Below are 23,917 nucleotides of genomic sequence, written 5' to 3'. Positions count from 1 at the left end.
TGATAGGATTCCATCCTGTGGATTCCTACAACCAGACCCTTTAATTTATATCTTCAGGGGTTTTTGGTGTGCAGTCTTTTATCATTCCAAGTGATGTTGCAGGAAATGCCCTTGCTTATTATTATCAATACTTTACATTTTCCCCCCAAATTCTGGACCTGACCGGGTCTTATTCAAGTGGGAGGCTGTAGAAGTAATGAGAGTCCCGTCACCTGGCAGCAGAGGCCCGTGCGCCATACCTGTTGTGTTTCCACGTATAGCACTAGTGGCCGAGGATACACAGGAAGATTTGTTCAAAACACTTCATGCACCATGAGATGCTAAGGCTGCCCCCCAGGCGCCCTTTGCCCACAGACCCTGCAGCCCTCCCTTCCTGTCCAGCACTGCTCACCTGGTGGGTCTCCTGGCCTAAGACCCTCCACCACTGACTCAAACCCTAAACCAGGGTCTTTCCTTCTTCAGCGCCTGAGTTAGGGAGGTTTTAGCATATTTCGCTCCTTTCTGCAAATGTTGACTTTGTTACGTTAACCTGAAGGTAGATGGAAAGTCTGTGTTTGGACCTTCAAGTATCTAATCTTAGTTAACATTTACATCACCAAGATCAGCAGCGGACTTCAGGCGACTTGGAGCCGCCTACCAGATGATTCAGTCGGGTCACAGTGGTTAGATTTGCACATCCACCCACAGCTCCTGTTTTTGGGAGCACTGACCGTCCGGGCTGGGCGGGCACCTGCCGAGACGGGCCATCTGGAAGTCGGCCTCGAACCCCTAAGTCTGGCCTCCGAGGACACACGGCCCCCCTCACCGCTGGTGGAGGGGGTCCTCTCGGAGACGAGCCCCCGCGCCCTGTCCCTCCTCTTTGCTCTCACCCAGACCTGTGTCTGCCGGGGCGAGGGGGCGGGGTGCGTGCGCCGCTGGGGTCTGTGGCAGGGCTGGGGCGGGCGTTGTGGGGGATGGGGGCTCCCGAAGACCCGCTCCGCTCCGTCCCGCAGGCATGAAGACCAAGCACGCGCTGCGCCACCACATGAAGCTGCACAAGGGCATCAAGGAGTACGAGTGCAGGGAGTGCCACCGCAAGTTCGCGCAGAAGGTCAACATGCTCAAGCACTACAAGCGGCACACGGGTGAGTCCGCCCCCGGCCGCGGCGCTCTCGCAGAGAGGGGCCAGCTCAGCGGTGCAGGTGCAGCTCGGGAAGCAGCCTCCGCCGCTCCTTACGGTATTAGCTCCCAACAGGCCCCAGGCTTCCTGATCAAGCTCTCGGGGGTGGGTTGGTTAGGTCGCCGGTTTCTCAGGAGCTCCCGGTCCCTGCAAGCGCCCTCCATCCTTGTTCGCCCTCACGGAGCTCGGGTTACCGGCCAGCTAGCTGTCCTCAGCGCCTTCCCACCCACTCAGCTGTCTCCCTGCAGGAGCGTGTGAGGGAGAAACCATCAGACAGGGGCCCGGGGCGTGTGTACACGCTGGTCATCCTGTCATCTGGGCAGGAGACTGGGCCATCTTCAGTGTCCTTCAGTAGGGCAGTGGCTAAATTATGGTGTGTTCACCACGAGGAACAGTGCACCCCTGCAAGTGATGGAATCCTACGTTAACTTACACAGACATTCATGATCCAGTGGGAGAAAAAACAGCCTCTACAACACATGAGTTCATTGTTTTATACAACATTTGTGTATGGATGAACGTGTGTGTATAAGAGGATTAAGATCGACAGCGGGGTGAGAGGCGGTTATCCCTGGGTGATGGAGTTGTGTCTGAAGTTTCTGGTAGGAGCCTCTGGTTGGCTCCGCGTTCTCCCTAAAATGGACTTGAGTCCTGCCACTGCCTGGCCCAGCTTACCTGTGCGCCCATCGCTTTCACTGCCCCCAGGGCTGTCCAGGCCACCACGCAGGTCTGCTTTGGGTCCTCCTGGAGTGCCAGCCCCCAGGGCACCGGGCTTTCACAGAAGTGTGCTGCCCTCCTCTTCCTGGGGAAGCTCATCTGTTTCGCTTCCCCTTTTCTAGGAAGCGTTCACCCCCTGGGACTGGGTCCTGCACCTTCTCTCGGGTCTCACAACACTGCACCTGCTGGGCTGTAGTGGCCTCTGGCCTCCGAGAGCCACGGTGACCATACGAGGGGTTCGCTGAATACAGGGCCAAGATAAGTCCAAGATGAGTGGACCTTGAAAATCACTTACCTAGTTTTCCATTTGGGGGGAAACATTTATTTAAAAGGCATTCTAAGGATTCACCTTCTTGTTAGTTTGGGGAGAGAAACAGTCCGATGCCTTGATGCTTCCTTGCCAGGTTGCAGGCAGGCAGGGTGTTCACCCCAGACCGAGTGACTGATCTGAACACTCAGGACTGGAATGAAGCCGGTGGAAGCCTTAAACGTGTCATAAACGTGGCCCTGCCTTCCCTGGTCGCGAGCTGTACAGAGTAAGCTCATTGAATCGGATTCTGCTGAGACTCTGTGGCAGTCTGTGGGCCTCGGGCTGAAACTGTCCTTGTCACCCCTTCTGCGGAAGGAGCTCGCCTGCGTGCCAGCCGTAGGGTAGCTTTCAAGCCACAGCGTGCGGGTCGCGTGTGGGAATGAGCATTTACTGTCTGCTGTCTCCTGGTAGTTTATCTCCTGTGCAGCTTCTGCAAATACGGAAATGTGTCAAGGACAAGACAGCTTCTGTGTGTAGCTAAAACACTCGTGAAACGTGAAATTAAGTGTGCCTTCTTCTGCAGGGATTAAAGATTTCATGTGCGAACTGTGCGGAAAAACTTTCAGTGAGAGAAACACGATGGAGACGCACAAGCTCATCCACACGGGTAAGTGGGGCACCTGGGGACCAGCCGGCCGCCCGCCGCGGTCTCCGCTGAGGCCATCGGAGCGTGCGCGGTGGGCATGGCATGGCTGTGATAGGCTTTTTCAGATATTTTGGTGCTGTTCTGCCTTAACGATGGCCCCTTGCCCCCAAAAACGCAGCCCATCAGAATTTTCGGACATTGAAAATTTTGAGTTTTCAAACTTTTTGGACATTGTCCGAAACTTGAATTTTCGGACATTGGAGTAGCGACTGGGCTCCAGGAGGGGAGGAGGCCGCGCTGCCTGTCCCGCGGCCTGACCAGCGGGTGGGTGACCCGGCCAGCGACCCTGGCCGCACGTGCGGAGGCTGACCCCGCTCACGACCCGTGCTTTCTCTTCCGGCCCGTGCGTGTGGGAAGTGGGCAAGCAGTGGACGTGCTCCGTGTGCGACAAGAAGTACGTCACCGAGTACATGCTGCAGAAGCACGTGCAGCTCACCCACGACAAGGTAGAGGCCCAGAGCTGCCAGCTGTGCGGGACCAAGGTGTCCACCAGGGCTTCCATGAGCAGACACATGCGGCGCAAGCACCCCGAGGTGAGCCTGGGCGGGGCGGCCCTCTGCCTGCCTCCCCCCGCCTCCCCACGCAGGCCCGGCCCCTCTGCCCTCTGCCCAGTGGCGGCTCCTGCTCAGAGGCCCCGCCGCCCTGGCTCACCATCCCTGCCCCTCGCAGGCCCGTGGTTCCTCCAGGCGGGGCCTGGGCCTGGCAACTCCCCTCTGCCTGCGCGCCGACGGCGCTGAACGAGTGAGTGAACGGAAGAGCCTGGGACGTGTTTTCTGCTGAGGTTATAAATTACATTCTCGCTGGAATTACAACGAGACGGGAGTACCACCCTGACCCCTCCCCTTTCCTCCCTTTGGGCAACTAAAAAAGATTCAGGACGGGGAGCCTCCGTGTGGTGTTTGGGGCTGATTAGAAGGTGGCCCTGGGGACCAAGGGGGAGAAGCTGTATGGAGGCAGATAGACCCTGGCTCACCCGGGGGCTGGTTCTAAAGGCAGGTCCAGGGCACTGGAGAATTTAATGCTTTTTAAAAAGAAGTAAACTGAAAAAGCTAGAAGAAAGTACAGGAAAATAGTTATATCACTGAAAGGTGGGAACTTTCTAAGCGCAAAAGCGGTGAAAGAAGTCTCGAACAAATGATTTGACTAAGCGGCATAACATTTAGAACTTCTGTAGGTCAAAGGGAAAACGGAAAAAATGTGTTAAGAGATTACTACCGTTAACAAATAGGAACTGTTAACATTAAAGGTAATATGCATTCCATGAGAAGAACGCGGAGAACCCAGTGTGTCCACGGAGATTCATGAAAGGAAACACCTGCGGTTAAGACACAGGAGAAAGCCTTTAACAGTAGAAGGTGCCATCCTTCCTCTGTTGAATTAGCGGAGGTTCTTAGATTCAAAATGCCCATGCAGCGGGCATGAGCCGGGCACCCGGCCGAGGCATGTCCTCCCTCACCATCCCTCCAGTGTTTTATAAGTGACGACTTGGACCCCTCAACGTCCAGCAAGAGGAATGTGATTAATTAAGTTAGTGGTAGTTTAGTGATGTGCCTGAATGTAACGTGTTTGCAGAGAACTCTGAGTGAAGGTGTGAGTGTTTGTTGTAAGAGAGCCGTACACACCGTGCGTGTACTGCATGTGTATACACGGTATGTCATTCACGTTGTGTGTGTTTATGGGATACTCATCTATGTAATATGAATGCGGTGGGCGAAACAAGAAAGGACGAAAACATTACACAGTGGTCTTCTCCTGGCGTTGAAGTTTTGGTTATTTCTTATCTTGTTCTCCATTTAAAATAATTTCCTCTAGTGAACATGGGTTACTTTCGCAATTATAAAAGCACCCTCTGCCTCATTTGGGTGGTAAGTGCGTCTTTTTCTTGCGTTACCTTGACCCCGACCTCTTGCCGCTCAGCACGGGGAGCTGGGGCTCCACCAGCTTCGCTCTCCTTACTCCTGGCCTTTTTCACCGAGTGGCCAGCTAGCGTTTCCACCTAGAAAAACAAAGTTGGGAGCAGGAGCCCGAAGTGTCGGCAGACAGCGCCCTCCAGGTCTCGGGGCCCAGGGCCGGCGCTGCAGGCTCCCCCGGGGGCTCGTGACGTGTGGGAGTGATTTCTTGGTTACGTGTGGGTGTTTGTAGCTACACGTGCTAACAGCGTGCACGGCAGTTTTTGCAGACGGGTCGTGTGATGCGCGTTGCTGGGTGCGGGAGGCCTTGCGGGTGCAGGGCAGCTCGGCAGACGCTTTCGTCTGGCTGACGTCACTTCCTAGCCTGCCCCTCTGTGCGGCCACCTCCTTGCGCCTCCTCCTGTCGCGCCCACCATGCCGGCGGCACAGCGCTCTGGGGGGGGACTGCAGCAGACAGAGCGCTCCTCTGTCGGGGCTCTGTCCTCCGTCCCTTTTGTCTCTGAAGCCTTCAGCCTCTTCCCGCTTTGATCCTCTGATGTTTCTCTGTCATTTCCTTCTGTGTTGCTCGAACAGATACAGCTAAGTGCCTGTGGGGATGAGCGCTGGTGACCGGCCGGACAGGGTGCGCCCCGTCCTCCCGCACCGACCGTCTAGGGCGGGAGACAGAGGGAGGGGTAGGACGCAGACAAGCCAGACAGAGAGGAATAGAGGGAGCGAGGCCGAGGGAGGGCTCTGCTGCCGTGTGGGTGCCGCCCCGGGGTCCGGCTGTGCAGGGGTGCGGGGCAGGGGGCCACGCAGTGCTGGGCACAGGCTCGGGGGCGGGGGTCCCGGGGAGGCCGGCTAAGGTGTTAAGCGTAAACTGCTTTCACATATTTGAGACCTTTCAGAATTGATGCGATTTTATTACTTCAAGGTATGGGCTTTCCCTCTGCTTTGAGCGAATGGTACATTCAAAAAAATTCAAACACACAAAGTACTTTGCATGCATGGTCTCCTCTCCGAGTAAGAGCAAAGCCAGCAAATGCTCCTGTGGTTGTTTTTCGTGGCATCGGCTTCCAGACCGTGTGACTAGGACACTGATGAGGTCGTCGTTGATGATGATGGAGGTGGTGGTGACAGTGACGGTGCTGGAGGTGATGGTGGTGGTGACAGTGACGGTGCTGGAGGTGGTGGTGGCGGTGACAGTGACGGTGGTGCAGGTGGTGGTGACGGTGACAGTGACGGTGGTGCAGGTGGTGGTGACGGTGACGGTGCCGGAGGTGGTGGTGGTGGTGACAGTGACGGTGCTGGAGGTGGTGGTGGTGACAGTGACGGTGCTGGAGGTGGTGGTGGTGGTGACAGTGACAGTGGTGCAGGTGATGGTGGTGGTGACAGTGACGGTGCTGGAGGTGATGGTGGTGGTGACAGTGATGGGGTGGCGACAGTGGTGGAGGTGGTGGTGACAGTGACGGTGGTGGAGGTGATGGTGGTGGTGACAGTGACGGTGGTGGAGGTGATGGTGGTGGTGACAGTGACGGTGGTGGAGGTGATGGTGGTGACAGTGATGGTGGTGGAGGTGATGTGGTGACAGTGACAGTGGTGGAGGTGATGGTGGTGACAGTGACAGTGGTGGAGGTGATGGTGGTGGTCACGGTGACAGTGGTGGAGGTGATGGTGGTGGTGACAGTACTGGAGGTGATGGTGGTGACAGTGACGGTGGTGGTGGTGATGGTGACAGTGCTGGAGGTGATGGTTGTGGTGACGGTGATGGTGCTGGAGGTGATGGTGGTGACAGGGACGGTGGTGGAGGTGATGGTGGTGGTGACAGTGACAGTGGTGCAGGTGATGGTGGTGACAGTGACAGTGGTGGAGGTGATGGCGGTGGTGACAGTGACAGTGGTGGAGGTGATGGTGGTGGTGACAGTGACAGTGGTGGAGGTGATGGTGGTGACAGTGACGGTGGTGGAGGTGATGGTGGTGGTGACAGTGACGGTGGTGGAGGTGATGGTGGTGACAGTGACGGTGGTGGAGGTGATGGTGGTGGTGACAGTGACAGTACTGGAGGTGATGGTGGTGGTGACAGTGGCGGTGCTGGAGGTGATGGTGGTGACAGTGACGGTGGTGGAGGTGATGGTGGTGACAGTGACAGTACTGGAGGTGATGGTGGTGGTGACAGTGACGGTGCTGGAGGTGATGGTGGTGACAGTGACGGTGGAGGTGATGGTGGTGGTGACAGTGATGGGGGTGGCGACAGTGGTGGAGGTGGTGGTGATAGTGACGATGGTGGAGGTGGTGGTGACAGTGACGGTGCTGGAGGTGATGGTGGTGACAGTGACAGTTCTGGATGTGGTGGTGGTGGTGACAGTGACGGTGCTGGATGTGGTGGTGGTGGTGACAGTGATGGGGTGGCGACAGTGGTGGAGGTGGTGGTGACAGTGACGGTGGTGACGATGATGGAGGTGGTGACGTGATGGTGGGAGAGGACAGTTGGTGGCTTCTGGCTGCTGTGACTCAGCTTTGCAGCATCGCAGTCACACTTGGGTCCTCAGCGCCACGTCAGCATTTACGTTGAAGCACACGTGACCATGACCACCTTGCTGGCCGTCCTTTCAGAGAAGGCCCAGCCCTGGTCTTGGAACCTAAGCCCGGAAATGCAGCTCCCCATCATTCTTCTTAAATGAGCCACACCCGCTATGTATAGCCTATAATTTTGTTCTTAATTTTTGTTGAGCAAAAATGTAAAGATGCTTGCAGAGCCATTTGGCTGAAGAGCCCGTGCAGGTAGACTTTCCTGGTTTCCCTGGTCTCGTATAGTTTTTCCACGGCACTTCCCTTCAGCGACTCCCTGTTATCACACCTCCCTCCCAGGGGTTCCGTTCTCTCTGCGCTCCGGGTCCGTCGCCCCACCTGTGATTTGTTCACTTAAGTGTTCGCAGTCACGGTACAGCCGGCGTCAGCAGGTGTGTGGATGAGGTTCAGGGATGAGCGGGTGGGCCACGGGCGTGTGTCGTGGCATAAGGGCCTGCGTGCTGGGGACCGGCCAGTGCAGCTCACAGGTGCACTTCATCAGAAATGACCAGTGAAACTACCCGGACTTCTCTACTTCTCAGGTAGAAAAGTCAGGTGTTTACAGTGTAAATGTCTCATTTTTGATGGTTCCTTGTAGGACAGGTTTCCTGTACTGTATCTTATCCCGCTCCGCTCTCGGTTTGAAAGAACAAGATTGAGTGAGAATGCACTATGCATTATGCACTGTGCACGTTAGTGTTTTCACTAAACTAAAAGGGAAGGAATAGTCTCCACCCTCGAGTGGTGGACAGTGCAGTGACACATGGACAGGGGCGAGGTGACACCCCCGTGTGTGAGAGCACAGCAGAAACTTGAAGAGAGGGGACCTGGGAGGAGGGAAGGAGAGCCCGGATGGGACTGTGGAATCCAGGTTTTCAAGTCCCGAGCAGGGCCCGTGAGGGCGTGGGCGCCTTTGAGGGTGGCGGCCTGTCAGCGCGTGTCTGGGTCCCGCCTGACCTGAGCCTGGGCCTTCGGGCGTGGTGTCCCGGGCTCACTGCCCTGTGGTCACTCCTAGGTCCTGGCCGTGAGGATCGACGACCTGGACCACCTCCCCGAGACCACCACCATCGACGCCTCCTCCATCGGTATCGTCCAGGTGAGCCCTGCGCACGCGGAGCCCAGGACGTCTCACCCGAGGGGCCCCGGCAGGTGTCCTGAGCAGCCTTTGGGGAAAAACCCCACGTTTCACGCTCGTTTGCCTCTGTTTTATCAGTTGGTCGTCACCCCAGGAGCCTTTTAGTTTCTGTAAAAGTTTCTAGAATTTCAGTTTTCTGAATCCTGACATATCTCCTTTTGGAGGATAGATGGTTTCTTAAGTCACAGTTCCCAGAGAAAACAGTCAATAGAGAGCGTGTGTACACGTGTGTACGTGTGTGTACAGAGAGAATTAGATTTATTTTAAGGAATTGGCGCCCACGAGTGTGGAGCTGGCAAGTCCAGAACTTGCAGGACGGGCCGGAGGCTGGAGAGCCAGGAGGAGTTGATGCTGTGCCCGAGGTCCCTCTGGAGACAGAGTTCCCTCTTCCTCTGGGAGCTTCGGTCTTCGCTCTCGAGGCCTTCGCCCGATGGGACGAGGCCCACCCGCATTGCAGGGGGTGCGCGGCATGACTCAGTACCCACCGATTTCAGTGTTAATCACATCTGAAAAACACCTTCACGGCAGCCTCTAGACTGGTGTTCAGACACCCAGCCGGGCGCCCGAGCCCAGCCACGTTGACACTTAAACTTAACCATCACAGGTGGTTTCCAGAAAAGCTTATTAGCACGATTAGATTATTAGAAGCGAAATAACTTTCAATGTATTAGGTGAACTTACTTTTAAAAGGAATTTTTAGTCAATACCTTTATATAAAGAGCTTCTCTTATTTTAAAGGAAACGTGTCATGCTCTCGGTTATTTGAAAATCACGTTTATACCTCTGTGTTTTGCAACGGAGCTTTGGGCGCGGCGCTCAGCGGCCGGTTGTACTGAGCCGCCGTGCCCCACGCCTCAGCAGCCCCGGAGGGCCAGGACCACGCCCACCCCTGACCAGGGCAACCCCTCAGTGGCCGTGTCCTGGCAGACCTCCTCAGGGTCTGCCTGCCACTGGGTGGGAGCAAGTCTCACGGATGGCGCCGAGGACCATGAGGGGTGGTGGGTGACCGGGGTGGAGAGCCTTGCTGGCCACCACGGCTCAGCGGCCTCCGTGATGCTGGGCCAGCCCAGCTGTAGGTCGGAAAACAGGCCACACTTAGCAGCTCAAGAAGACGTGTGCAGGGCACCCGTCTGGGGTCGCCATTACCACTGGGCCCTATTTGCTGTCCCCCAAAAAGGTGACCGTACAGTTCTCGCAGTCAGCCTCATTTTGATCCAAGATTGTGTCTGCAGTGAATTTGTTTCAGCCAGGGGATGAGAGTCCTGATGTGAAAGCATTTTTCAGTCTCAGACTGAGCTCAACAGGGCTGAAACAGTGGCTCAAAAAAATCTGTTTTTAGAGATGTTTCTATTTCAGCACCAAATGTGGCTTTTAAAAATATGACTTGGATCTAAAATCCTTCACTTGAAAGAAAAGCAACTGAAAGCAACAGGAACTTGCCCCCGTCCTTAGAAGTGCAAGTTAGCAGACAAGCCTGGCCACCTGGTGTCCAGGAACAGGGCCGGGATGCGCTGGCCGCCTCGGGGACACGGCCTGTTGAGCCGCCGTTGTCGCGCCTTCTCTTCCTGCAGCCTGAGTTGAGTCTGGAGCAGGAGGACCTGGCGGAAGGGAAGCACGTGAAAGCCGCCAGGAGGACCCACAAGAGGAAGCAGAAGCCAGAGGAGGAGGCCGGCGCCGCGGGGCCCGAGGAGGCCGCCTTCAGCGAGTTCTCGGAGAAGGAGGCCACGTTCTCGGGCGGCGTCGGGGACGAGACCAACTCTGCGGTGCAGAGCATCCAGCAGGTCGCCGCTCCTTGTGCTGAGCTGGGGGCCCCGGGCGTGGGGGGCTTGGACTCTGGCCGTGGTCAGCACGTGCCCCGTTTCCCCGTGAGCGTTTCCCAGCTTAGACCCAGAAGTCACAGCCATCCTCCCTGGTTGGACGGGGCTGTGTCTAGTTTGGGGAGGTTCTCAATGGCCTGAGCGTGCCGGCCAGTCGGGGAGGGCCCGACCCTGCACGCCACGGCGTGCGGCCGGCCAGTCTGCTGCTTTTAACCAAAGCTTCCCCGCTGGGGTTTCGAGGCCCCCAGCTCCTGGTCGGCATGTGTTGGACGCCGCACCTCCCTCGACTGGCCCTGGTCATCCTGGTTGCAGGCATTCCTGCGTTTCGTCCCTGCCTGTGGGGAAGAGCATTGCTTGCTTTTTCATTTATTAGCTCTTGCACTGCACATTGGTTCACTGCCCTTCTGACCTTTACAGTTGGGATTTCCACTTACCATCATCACTTCACAGAAGTTAAGAGACAGTGAAGAATGCACTCTGTTTTTCTCATTACTTTTTTCTGGTTTTTTTCCTAGCTACTGAAATCCTTTGTTTCTCAGTTCCAGCTGATGGCCTCGATGATTGTGTCTGTATCTTGTTTCTCTTTTTCAGTAGAGTTCTTTTTCCAGGAAAAATGAACTTGGTTTAATCTCTCACCAGCAGGTGTTTTACCTCCTCCCTTTGGGCCAGGAGTGTGATGATTTCCAGTGTCACGAGATGGCCTCCGTGACAAAGTACAGCACAGGAAGCTGCTCTTGTTCTCGATTCTGCAGGAACTAACGGTCCCGTGTTGTGCGTGACTCTTCCAGGTGGTGGTGACGCTGGGTGACCCCAATGTGACCACCCCGTCGAGCTCCGTCGGCCTGACCAACATCACCGTGACCCCCATCACCACCGCGGCCGGGACTCAGTTTACCAACCTCCAGCCGGTGGCCGTCGGGCACCTGACCACCCCGGAGCGCCAGCTGCAGCTGGACAACTCCATCCTGACCGTGACCTTTGACACCGTCAGCGGCTCTGCCATGCTGCACAACCGCCAGAACGACCTCCAGATCCACCCCCAGCCGGAAGCCTCGAATCCGCAGTCGGTGGCCCACTTCATCAACCTGACCACCCTGGTCAACTCCATCACACCCCTGGGGAGCCAGCTCGGCGAGCAGCACCCGCTCACCTGGCGGGCGGTGCCCCAGACAGACGTGCTGCCGCCCCCGGCCCCCGCCCCGCAGGCCGCCCAGCCCCCGGTGCCGGCCGAGCAGCAGCCGCAGATGTACAGCTACTGAGTCACCTGGCGGGGACCTGGGGGAGAGAACCACAGACAGGTGGTCTGTTTTTGTTTTTATTTGAGATTTGTTTGCTGGATACCAAACAAAAAACGAAACACCGTACGTTGCAGTATCAGTAAGGTTGACTTAGCTTTTGCAGCATTATCTCCAAATTCCCCAACAACCATCACAGTCTTGTCAGCTAAACTCAGAAGTGACCCCGAGCAGGTCCCCCTGAGGCCCCATGCTCTGCCCGGCAAGGCCAGGCCCCCAGGCTTCCCTTCCAGGACGCGGATGGACACAGGGTTTGGGGAAAGGAAACCCAGAGAGGAGCAGCCGGGTAAGACCTGTATGTCATTAAGGATGTAAGTGGCTTGTTTCATTTTTCCCTTTAGGGCTCCGCTACTGTGTGAAAATGTAGCCGGTTTTCTCCTGGCTCCTGGACATTTTTTGCTAATGAGCAGATAGGAGTTCAAGTAATGTTTACTCTCTTTGAAATTTGAGCTGAGTCAAATTCATTCTGCACCTTTGGGCTGAAGCCATGTGGGAAGATGCCCTGTGGGTGCGGACACCCCTCCTCTGGCCTTCACGAGTTCCTCTCTGGCAAGGGGTCACGTGAGGTCGCCGACCAAGGCATCTTGGTGATAGAATTCGTGAATCGATTTTCAGCATGGCTCTTTCCTTTTTTTTTTTTTTAAACTTCGTCTCGAGCATACCTTGTGTGATCGAGACTGCGGAGGCCACGTCGTTCTCTATTTTCCTTTAACACACAGAAGTCGTTTGCACTGTGGGACTGTGGGTCCCCGTCCAGCTCTACACGGCTGCCCTGATGCAGGGGCCGTGAGCCTCATGCTGACCCTTCTGGAGGCTCCTTGGAGTTGTCTCAGGATTCTCTGCCATCCAAATATATTTATTATGGCTGAGGCGCAGCCAGAATCCCCTGCACTAGAGAACAGGGGAGAAATTCATGTCTTTTTTCTGTCTAAACTTTAATTCCAAAGGTTGGTGTGTTTCAAGACCAGTTTTCTATAAAAATGTTGAATGAGCTTGGCTCTTTACCCAAGAAAGGTATAGGTTGCTCTGAAATACGAAGACAGTGCTATTTCCTGCCAAGTAGTATGAAAGCAGAAAGGCTATTAGCTGACCAGTAGAAGCGTCAGTGCCCCTAACGAATGAATGAATGAATGTGCTGAGTGACGGGAACTCTGCTCCCCCGGGGGACGCGCTTTCACACATGTGCGCCCGTCTCAGAAGTGGCAGGTGAGGCTCAGGGCCACCAAGGTGGCAGCCGGTAGCCAGCCCTCCCACCGCCCAGCCAGGGAAACAGAGGCGGGCAAAGAAGCTTGATTTCCACCCTCCTGATGCTTTAACGCTGTCCAGAATGAAATGATACGTTTGCCTTACTTTGTCCTGATCAATATTTGTCCCCGATCCTGCATTGTTTGGGAGACCGTCAGTAGTGGATAAATGAGGCAGAATAACCTTATGCTGCTAGTGAGGCTACGGACAACCTGTTATGCAAAATGCAACGTTCTCAGCACTTCGCTTCATTCCAAATCGCAAGATTTTGAGGAGGGGGCTAGGCTTTGATTTGTGCAATACATGCTTTCGTGAACTAAGTTCATCACCCACGCAGCATGTGAAAGGGGCTTCAGGATGCACCCTCCACACCCAGCTCACCGGTAACTCCCGACTCGCACCTCTCCCTTGAATTAGTAGTGGGAGATTGTTTGACTTTTAATTTATGATAATTATTTTTATGTTATTTATGTATATAATTAACTGCTTTATACATAATAGTTTCATCAAATGAACTTGGGCTGGGGGTGATATACTTTCTAAGTATTGTCTCTGTTCTCCAAATGTAAGTGGTCCAGGTATCCGTGGAATCATCAGAAGCGCCAAGGTTCCTAAGGTATTTTCTTAAAAATCGCTGACCATTTCCTTTTGCATTTGCAGAATATAAGGGATGAATGACCAAGTAAAAAATCCAGACATGATTGAACACCCGCTAGCATTTATCTTTTATTCCTCTCCCCTATGAAACAAAGGCCTTTTAAATCACAATTTTATTTTTTTAAGAGAAGTTGTTTTTATGCTTAGAGTAAGAACGCATCAAATGTCTTTAAAGAACCTGATTTAGGTTGTGTGGCCCCAGTGTACTTCCCGCCGTTTATTTAACTACACAGATGCTTAATCATACTTCCTGTTACAATAAGTGAGAACTCTAAGTAAAAATCAAATTGACTCCTGAGTTTTCTGTAGAAATATTTGGTCTAATAGGGTCACTGTCTGAGGCGAAATAGGTTCGTGTTGTCTTAAAACAGTTGCTATGAATTTGCATATAAGAAACTGGGAAGCAAAAAATAAAAAATAGAAAGTACTCCTCAGCCAAAAGAGTTATCAGCTGTAGACTGTTCTGCACCTCTATCACTGTTTCCTGATGGAAAAGATTTACTTTTTTTTAACTAATCCCAGTGCACAGCTGTATCCATAGGAGGAAATTAGATGGAGCCGTTGTGACCACTGAGCTCTGTGAATCCCTCGGGGTTATTCTAAATTAATAAACAGAAGATGCTTGGTTTTGGCCAGTGAATTTGTGAAGTTGTGTCGTTCTGTGCCACCCGACGGTGTGAGCCTTGCAGAGCAGGCCCCCGGGATTGCGTGTCCCTGAGGCAAGGAGGGGACGGGGGCCCCGAGTGGGACGTGTTCCTCGTGCCGGGTGCCCCTCCACTGTGACCGACAGGGACCCGCCTTGGAGGATTCGGGGCCCGGGAGGCAGGTGCACGGACTTCACAGTCACAGCGGCCAGAGCTCGAGGCTCCCAGCTCAGGGCCGTGTCAGTGACTTTCCCGTTGGATTTTGAAAGGCATCAAGGCTGAGAGGTCACGTGTATTTCGTGTCCCATTAGTTTGTATAATGACAAATAAAAGTTGCCATGAGCTGTGTTTTTCCATTGCTGGCCCTCTGCTCAGACCGCCCGTTCCAAGTAGTGGACACACTTGGTATATTTTGAGAACGGTTGTAATTCCCATATAGTTCAGACCCTGTGAAATGTTTGGATTATTTTAAATGACCCAAACATTGAAAGTAAACAAGATACTGAGATATCAGAAGCTTTCGCAAGGGTTTGTTTGTTTGTTTGTTTAAAAGCAACAAAGCAAGTGGTTGTAGCATTTTTCGTAAAGCTTAGATGGAGAGAATGGACACAAAAAAAGGTGAGCAGCCAGAGAGAGGGGAGAACTTAGTAAGCAAGGCGTTTCTTAGGGCACGTGGTCTGGAACAGTCCCTTATTTTATTGATCAAATAATGATACGTTCCGATTTGTTAGGAAGAGTCATCTTAAAGTTATGAAACACCTGGAGTGTCATCCAATCGTCTAAGGATTTGAATTACGAGAACCTTGTTGTAGGTACTTCAGTTGTATCTTAAGAGAACAGCTGGTAGCAGCTAATTCTTCTGCCAGTGAATAGGATTCACCCCTTCAACATCCAACAGATTGTGAGCATGTTCTTGTATGTGCAACCAATTCCACTAGAAAGGGGGAGACCGCTGGGCCACTGGCTGCTTCCTCTTGTGGGTGTTTGCTTCTGGCTTGAGCGCCTCCACATCAGGAGGTCCTGGTCCTGGAACGACAGCCAATGATCTGACCTGCGTGTGCTGCAGGCAGCAGAATTACCTGGGTGACCCGCACAGCGAGCTGGCTGGGACCACCCCTCCCCCCCGAGCCCTGGTACCCATGGACCTGAGGCTTCTCCTCCCCGAGCCGGGGCCGTACAGTCCCAGGTGCAGGCCGCTGGCATCCAGACAACACTTGAGGGCAGGCACCCCACATCCAGACTGCCTTGGCACCAAGCCTCCTGTTCTTCCTCGCTGAGCAGTCTGTCTGCCCACATTTGCTCCATAAGGAGGGAGATGGACCCCCGTCTCTATGGGAAGGTGTCCCTTCAGTGGGACACAGACCCACCCTGAGTCTTTGCAGAGAGCCCGGGCCAGCATACTTCCCGGGAAGAGCGAGGACGCAGGACGCGGGACTTGGTGCCCGCTGTTTACTGTCGGTTCCACGTGGGCCTTTCAGCTCCCCCTGGGTGCAATGCATCACCCCCTCGCAGGACCCTCTGGAGCTTGCCCTCAACCCCAGGAATTCTCTCTTCCTAGTTTTAGCCACAAAACAGGGTAGCAGGGTCACAAAGGGAAGAGAAGGCACGGCCACGGTGCTGCGGGAAATGCTCTAGAAATCCAAAGGCTGCCCTGTCGGAGGCTCCAGAATGATCCGGGGCTGGGGGTGAGGGTGCTGCGGTCAGGAGCGGCCGCCGTTTCGTCTGTGCGTTGCCGTCCTCCGTTCTGGGAAAGCACACGGACTCAGCACCTGGATGTCGCCAAGGACCATCAAGCTCGCACGTCTGACCCCAGAGTTCATGACCCCCAGCCCCAAACCTGGCGCTCCCCGACTGTCCCCACTCACAGCCCACAGCCCTGCCCTCCACCTACTCACACGGGCGGGAGCCCAGAGCCATGCCACGTTTACACCCCCTGTGCCTCTGGATCTGTCCGGGCGTCACCATCCCCATGACCACCCACCCCGCACCTTCCCAGCTGACAGCCCATAAGGGGCCACTCGGCCCCGGCCCCGCTCGTCCCCAGGAGTCTGTCCTCCACACGGTGGCCTCGTTGGCTCTTGTAAAGGTGTCGTTCTATGTGTCACCCACGCACCAAGGTCAGCGTCCTCCAACGGATCCTAGGTGCTCCCTGGACACGCCGATCCTTTCTGCGGCCTCGAGCCTGCAGGGGCTGCCCCGCCTCCCTCCTCCCCATCTTCTCCCAGGGCCTCCGCACACCCAGCGCCCTGACCCTCCGCTTGGTTAATGCTGCTTGGCCCTCAGATCGCGGCTCAAACGTCACTTCCTCAGAGAAGCCTCCTGGAATCCCCCAGAAGCCCTCATTTCCCACTCCGACAGCAAGCAAGCACAGTGCGCGCCAGCTGGCAATTACACTGACTCGCTACTCATTCTATGAATTTGTTCCTATCTGTGCCTCCCTGCTGTTCAGTAAGTTCCGGAAGGGCGGGGACTGCGCTTCTTCTCATCATTTCATCATTTCCCCTGAGCCCCCCCCTGCCCCCGACAGTAAGCCTGACCCACAGAGATTAATAGGCAAGTGTCTTCCCCAAGGGTGGCCACCAAAGCTTTGAAGCACTCCCCCCCCCAAAAAAACGCAACTTTGTTAAATCCAGTTGGAATTATCACTTGAAGTTTCTGTCTTCATGAGACTCTTGGAAATCCTAATCTCCAATGACTCGATTTTATTGATAAGATTATTAATTACTTCTTCAACTTTGTTGATCAAGTTATGATTTTTGCCCCTTGTTAGCAAATAGTAAAACATAATCAAGTGCTTCCCTGGCGGCGCAGTGGTTGAGAATCTGCCTGCCAATGCAGGGGACACCGGTTCGAGCCCTAGTCTGGGAAGATCCCACATGCTGCGGAGCAACTGGGCCCGTGAGCCACAACTACTGAGCCTGCGCGTCTGGAGCTTGTGCTCCGCAACAAGAGAGGCCGCGATAGTGAGAGGCCCACGCACCGCGATGAAGAGTGGCCCCCGCTCGCCACAACTAGAGAAAGCCCTCGCACAGAAACGAAGACCCAACACAGCCAAAAATAAAATTAATTAATTAATTAATTAATTTTAAAAAATGTACGTTAAAAAAAATAATCAAGCCTTTTGATTCTTCATGCTTAATGATTAATGGCAGGTGACCATTTAGCAGAAAATGTTTCTTTCTTTACTACAAGTGCTCTTCGTTATGTTAAATGATCACATAATGGAAATGGCAGTAAAGAAGACACTCATTTGACACAATCATATAGGTTTCATGTCCAACATTGTAGTACAGTTTTGCAGACCCTGAAGTACATGTCAGCATGCACCTTATGGTTTTCAAAAATCATATTCCCTGGACTGCCCCCATGCATGCCAATCACCCTACATCACTTTCTAGCATCCTTGCTGTAACAGTCTATTGGAGACACATGATGAATGGAATAGAACAAGGGAAGTTTTTTTTTTTTTTTTTTTTTTTTGGAGTATGATTGCTTTACAATGTTGTGTTAGTTTCTGCTGTACGACAAAGTGAATCAGCTATATGTATACATATATCCCCTCCCTCTTGGACCTCCCTCCCATCTCCCGCCATCCCGCTGGAAATTTCTAGTAAATGCCATAGTGAAAAAAATACCCATGCCTCGTGTTCTTAGTATCTCAGTATCCTGAGCAAAGATCTTTTCACTGCGGTTGGTTATCTTTTTGGTAGGTTGGACATTTATTTTTCGAGTTCTTTAGAAACGGAGCTGAAGTGCATGTCCCTAGATTTTCAGTTTGGATACATCTCATAAGCATCAGCAAAAACCTAACTGAAAGGAGTTGTATTTAAACACCCTGCATGTCAATTTTGGATAAGAAGAGTGACAGCCCGAACTCCTGCTTGCTCGGGGCTCCACCAACGTCAGCTCAGCCAATCCCTCCCATGGCCCCCTGAGATGGCTGTCGTCTCACTGTGACATGAGGCGGGGTTTCTCAAACAAAGGGTAGACTTCACTGCCAGTGAAATATCGTTAGGAAACTTTGTCTTAATGGATCTGTAATGTCATGTGTGTGGAATTGGGTTTCTTCTCTTATATTTAGAACCGTGTCCGTACTTTTGGAGACATTGTGAATTTTTGCCTGAATGGCCAAACAGTTCCTCTTAAGAAAAGAAGACGCCAGTGTAGCTGGCCCACACCAAGCCGACATTCTTAGGCTTCTGACTAAGAGCATCCCACAGGGATTCATCAGAATGTTCCCGAAATAACCAGCATCTGAATGTGGCACCAAATAGTACAGACTTTTTTTTAAAACGGAGGCCTATTTTTTTTCCTTTTTATTTTAAAAAAAAATTGTATTGAAGTATAGTTGATTTACAATGTTGTGTTTAATCTCTGCTGCACAGCAAAGTGACTCAGTTATACCTATATATATTCTTTTTCATATTCTTTTCCATTATGGTTTCTCACAGGATATAGTTCCCTGTGCTCTACAGTAGGACCTTGTTGTTTATCCATTCTATATATAATAGTTGGCATCTGCTGACCCCAAACTCCCAATCCTTCCCTCCTCCACCCCTCCTCCCCCTTGGCAACCACAAATCTGTTCTGTATGTCTGTGAATATGTTGCTGTTTCGTAGATATGTTCACTTGTGTCATATTTTAGATTCCACATATAAGTGATGTCATATGGTATTTGTCTTTCTCTTTCTGACTTACTTCACTTAGTATGATAATCGCTAGGTCCATCCATGTTGTGGCAAATGGCATTATTTCGTTTATTTTGGTGGCTGGGTCGTATTCCATTGCATATATGTACCACATCTTCTTTATCCATTCATCTGTCCGTGGACAATCAGGTTGTTTCCATGTCTTGGCTATTGTGAATAGTGCTGCTATAAACATTGGGGTGCATGCATCTTTTCAAATTATAGTTTTGTCCAGATATATGCCCAGGAGTGGGATTGCTGGATCATATGGCAACTCTATTTTTAGCTTCTTGAGGAACCTCCATACTGTTTTTTTCCCCTTTTTAATTGCAAATGCAACAAAAAATTATGGTTTTACTGGCTCCCATCCGACTGTTTGTCAGCCGTGGCTCAGCTTTCCTGCTCTGGCTGTAATTACCCTCACCCCACCCCCCATCTGCCTTCAAGGGGGTCAAAGCCTAAACAGTCTAACCGACTAGTCACCAGCCGCAGTCAGACTTCTGACTCTCCAGGGCTTACCGTCGCCTCCAGCTTGCTGTGCAAATCTACTACTCCTACTACTACTACTACTGTCAAAACTCCTACTGGGAGCCACTCCATCCCGGGCTCAGCCCTGGCTCCGGTGACTCACAGCCCAGAAGAGCGTCTTTTTCCTCAACTTGGGAACAACGCAAGTTTTACAGCCCTGAGCTGCCATTCGGCAATTGATTTCAAACCAATAACAGAAACATAGCTAAACTCCCCCAGACATGATTTATTTTATTGTTAATGAGGCAAGTGGAAGAGATTTCATGATGTAATTGTTTCTGTCCAAAACCTTCCTTGTGTCAGATAATTGAGGGTATTGCTGTTCTGTTTGTGGTAAAGATCAAGAAGAGGTGATTATAGCCTTTTGTCTAATAGCCTTTCACTTCTTAAACCCACGAACTAACTTCTTAACCTGCCCTAGTCCTTCGGCCTTTTCTCTTCATGTTTTCTCCTCTCGGACTTCCCCATGAACCTTCAAAGGTTTCAATTTTCTTTTTTTATTGAAGTATAGTTTATTTACAATATCTTAATTACTGCTGTACAGCAAAATGACTCAGTTATACATATATACACATTCTTTTTTTGTGTGGCTGTGTTGGGTCTTTGTTGCTGCGCACGGGCTTTCTCTAGTTGTGGTGAGCGGGGGCTACTCTTCATTGCGGTGTGCGGGCTTCTCATTGCAGTGGCTTCTCTTGTTGCGGAGCACGGGCTCTAGGTGCGTGGGCTTCAGTAGTTGTGGTGCACGGGCTCTAGGCACGTGGGCTTCAGTAGTTGTGGTGCACGGGCTCTAGAGCATGTGGGCTTCAGTAGTTGTGGCGTGTGGGCTCAGTAGTTGTGGCGCGTGGGCTTCGTTGTTCCGCGGCATGTGGGATCTTCCCGGACCAGGGATCAAACCCGTGTCTCCTGCATTAGCCGATGGATTCTTAACCTCTGCGCCATCAGGGAAACCCTGGAATAGGTTTTTATTCTTCATATTCATTTAGCGTGTTTTTGCAAATGAGTGTTTAACAGTACATCAGAATGCAGGTAGAAATGTCTTCTGAAATACTTTTATTTGCTGATCCATTATCACAATTTATATTTAAAATGTTGTAATTGCAATTTTATTTTGTTTTAATTATTTCTATCTATCTGTGTTCAAGTCTGCTTTCTGTGTGGGCCTCACTGGTATTTACTTTCACCTCACGTAGATTTTCAGGAAAAATATGAATTATATTTTTAAAGAATCTTTTATTAAACCATACTTTACTAACAAGTTTATGTTTCAGTTTTTGGTGCGTTTATGTTTAATTTTAGAGCATGTGTTTATCAGTATTGTAGCAAATACTTTGCCAATAAGAGAATTCTATGGAGCCAGATTAGAATGCCTGGTGAGTTAGAATGCTTTGTACTTTTCCGATAATGCACAGATCACTTTATGGAAATTTTTAAACTTACATTCAAAAAGATATGTCACTTTATAACTATGTACTAGTCTATTCTGAAAAGGGTAAAGAATAAGTCAAGTTTCAGAATTTGATTAATTAGAGTCTACCAAAGCTGAGGAAAGAAAGACCGAGATGAATCCCTAGAAAAAATGACAAATTCATCTTTAAAAAAAAAAAAATGGACTCTTTATATTCTGAATTTCCTGGTAATGAGGGTTTTTTTTTTAATTAATTAATTTATTTATTTATTTATTTATTTTTGGCTGTGTTGGGTCTTCGTTTCTGTACGAGGGCTTTCTCTAGTTGCGGCGAGCGGGGGCCACTCTTCAACGCGGTGCGCGGGCCTCTCACTGTCGCAGCCTCTCCTGTTGCGGAGCTCAAGCTCCAGACGCGCAGGCTCAGTAATTGTGGGACACAGGCCTAGTTGCTCCGCGGCATGTGGGATCTTCCCAGACCAGGGCTCGAACCCGTGTCCCCTGCATTAGCAGGCAGATTCTCAACCACTACGCCACCAGGGAAGCCCGAGGTTTTTTTTTTAATGGTGGTTTTCATTTTTTTGGCACCTGGCCCATGATTTGATGCTGAATAGTTTAGCATAGAAAAATGTATGGTTTCCATAGCAACTACGATTTCTTTCTCTCAATTCCTACCTCTGACCAAGGCAATCTGCAGTTGCTTGCAGTGTTGGGGGCGCTTCATTCTCCCTGCAGCTTTGAGTGGCCAGGGAGAGCCCCTGGCAGTTAGTAGGGACCATCCAGTCTGACCTTCCCTTGTCAATGCAAGGAAGGGAATAGGCAGCCAGCACGGCGGTGGAGGGGTGAGGAGGAAGGGGGCCCACGGAGCCCACCCCCAATCATCGTCGAGGTAGAGACCGTCCTGGAAGTGTGGGCCCACTGGGGCTGTAGGTTAAGATATTTTAAACCACTGCTTTAACACATGCCACAACGCCCTACAAATAGCTGGGGCTTGTTGGAAACAGAATGTATATTTATTCGAGACAGTTGACATTCCTTTAAACATCTTTGCTACTAAATTACCTTTTTTTTTTTTTAATTTTTTTTTTTAAATTACCTTTTAATAAGTAATGCAAATATTATGGCGGTGGCTTGCAAAGCCTTTTGTTTGGTTTTGCACATTGAAGAGGTAAAATCTTGCCTCAGATAAACCGGATTGTTTTCGCGTTTCTACTGATTTCCTTTTCGGTAGCTACGCAAGCTGTCTGTTATGCACTGTGGTTTGTGTAAATGTCTCCTCTCTGAGACAAATGGCTCTGGAATTGTGGTTGCTGTGACAACTGGACAAAATCAAGAAGACAGTTGGACGAAAGTAACTGAGGTTGGTTGTCCTCAGGGAACATTGGTAGCAAGACAGGAAACGTACACCTGGGAGGTGTCATATGCTTAACTATAACACGAATCTTCTTACCAGCTTGAAGAAAAGTAAATGGGATAGTTGTTTTTTTTTTTAATTAAATAAGACTTTATTGAATGAATGAAAGAATGATCTTCAGCACTTCAAGTTTCAGATATGATGGAGAGGTTGAAAAGCATTTCTGATTTATGTTATGCGATCTTAAAATACAAAAATGATCATATGAATTTGAGTTAATAAAATATCAAATTTTTGCTTTACATCTTACACCAATATGGAACAACGCCAACAGAAGAGAGAAAGACAAAAGGTTATATAATTTAATATTTTCTCCATTAAATTCATAATGGTGATTTATTTTAAATGCCATACCTTTCTTAAATTTAATTTTTATTTTATATTGGAGTCTAGTTGATTTATAATGTTGTGTTAGTTTCAGGTGTCCAGCTAAGTGATTCAGTTATACACATACATATATCCATTCTTTTTTCAGAGTCTTTCCCCATATAGGTTATTATAGAATATTGAGTAGAGTTCCCTGTGCTCTACAGTAGGTCCCTGTTGATTATCTATTTGATAGATAGCAGTATGTATATGTTAATACCAGACTCCTAAAAAAAATGGGTAGTTTTTTATGTAATAGTTACAAAAGCATCTCCAGGAGAGCTTATAGAAGCCTTTGGCATGAAAGGCAGGGATCTCTCCTTGAACTCTAACGCTAGGGTGTATTGTGGCTCTCAGGGAACTGACAGCCCAATCTTGCTGTCTCCTCCGGGCTCCAGCCTGCCAATATTTACCTGGCTAAGGTGCACCTGGCTCCCAGCCCACGTATGCACTTCTGCCCCTACTGCTCGCTATTGACTTGTATGCAGATATTAGCTGGTTGCAGAAGAAATTATTTCCACAGAAAGTGAAAGTATTTAAAGTTGATCCCAAAATGGGACACTTAAAAAAAATCATTCACCTGTTTTCAATGTGTAGTTAATTTAAATGTTAACATTAGATTACTTAATTTAGATGTTAATTTTAAATTATTAGTTAAGACTAATTTACTGGTATTGGTTCATAAATTATAAAAATGCAGGACACAAATAATGATGTTGATAATGGGGGAAACTGTAGGGGTGCAGGGGGACGGGAGTATATGAGAATTCTGTACTTCCTGTGTAATTTTTCTGTAAACCCAAAACTGCTCTAACAAAATGAAGTCTATTAATTTTGTTAAAAGACGTACATATATGTATGTACATATAAAATAAGATAGGTATGTATATATGTGTATGTGTGTGTATATATGTATGTAAGTACATATGTCTATATGTGTGTATGTATGTGTGCATTTGTGTGTGTATGTATGTGTGCATTTGTGTGTATGTGTGTGTACTTGGCATTGGTGGGAGATCAAAACGGTTCAGCTGCCTTGGAGAACTGTCTGCCAGTATCTTTTAAAGTTAAGCGTACATCTCCCCCTCAGTTTAGCAATCCCACTCCTAGGTATTTACCCAAGAGAAATAAAATCATATGACGGGGGTGTCTCAAGGTGAGTGCTCCCACCGGGGCTGGGAGATGAGGTGTGAGAAGTGGCGGATGCTCGACTGCCTTGTCCTCCCTGTTTTCGTTCTTTTCCGCATTTTTACTTTGTGGACGTGGAGCACATATTGTAGGCCAGTCCTGGAAGGTCCCGGTGTTCTTTCTTTGATAACTTTCCAATCTCTCCATTTCTCTCTCCTCCTTTTTTGGAATTCCTGTGAGTTGGACGTTGGCCCTTTCCTGCTGATCTACTCTAATTTTTCCTTCCATCTCTTTGCCTTTTGTTGAAA

The 23,917-nt window shown here is 50.5% G+C and overlaps 1 protein-coding gene across 4 annotated transcripts in view; it reads left to right on the top strand.

Annotated features, from left to right (window-relative positions):
* PRDM15 (PR/SET domain 15) overlaps positions 1–14,057 on the top strand; it is a 59,589-nt gene extending 45,532 nt beyond the window's left edge. For 3 of the 4 annotated variants that reach the window (XM_068547115.1, XM_068547114.1, XM_068547116.1), the window contains 6 exons: positions 993–1,124; positions 2,710–2,793; positions 3,190–3,365; positions 8,305–8,385; positions 9,996–10,205; positions 11,030–14,057. In XM_068547115.1, the coding sequence (XP_068403216.1) occupies positions 993–1,124; positions 2,710–2,793; positions 3,190–3,365; positions 8,305–8,385; positions 9,996–10,205; positions 11,030–11,500 (1,154 nt within the window). In that variant the 3' untranslated portion in view covers positions 11,501–14,057. Of the gene's footprint in view, positions 1–992; positions 1,125–2,709; positions 2,794–3,189; positions 3,366–8,304; positions 8,386–9,995; positions 10,390–11,029 lie in introns of those variants that run through there. The other variant, XM_068547118.1, reaches the window with a different exon arrangement.
* Positions 14,058–23,917: the final 9,860 nt, after the last annotated feature.

This window comes from Eschrichtius robustus, chromosome 6 (assembly GCF_028021215.1).
Source record: "Eschrichtius robustus isolate mEscRob2 chromosome 6, mEscRob2.pri, whole genome shotgun sequence".
Lineage (NCBI taxonomy): Eukaryota > Metazoa > Chordata > Mammalia > Artiodactyla > Eschrichtiidae > Eschrichtius > Eschrichtius robustus.
Note: the sequence above shows the minus strand (reverse complement) of the source record. Positions and strands in the feature narration are given on the sequence as shown.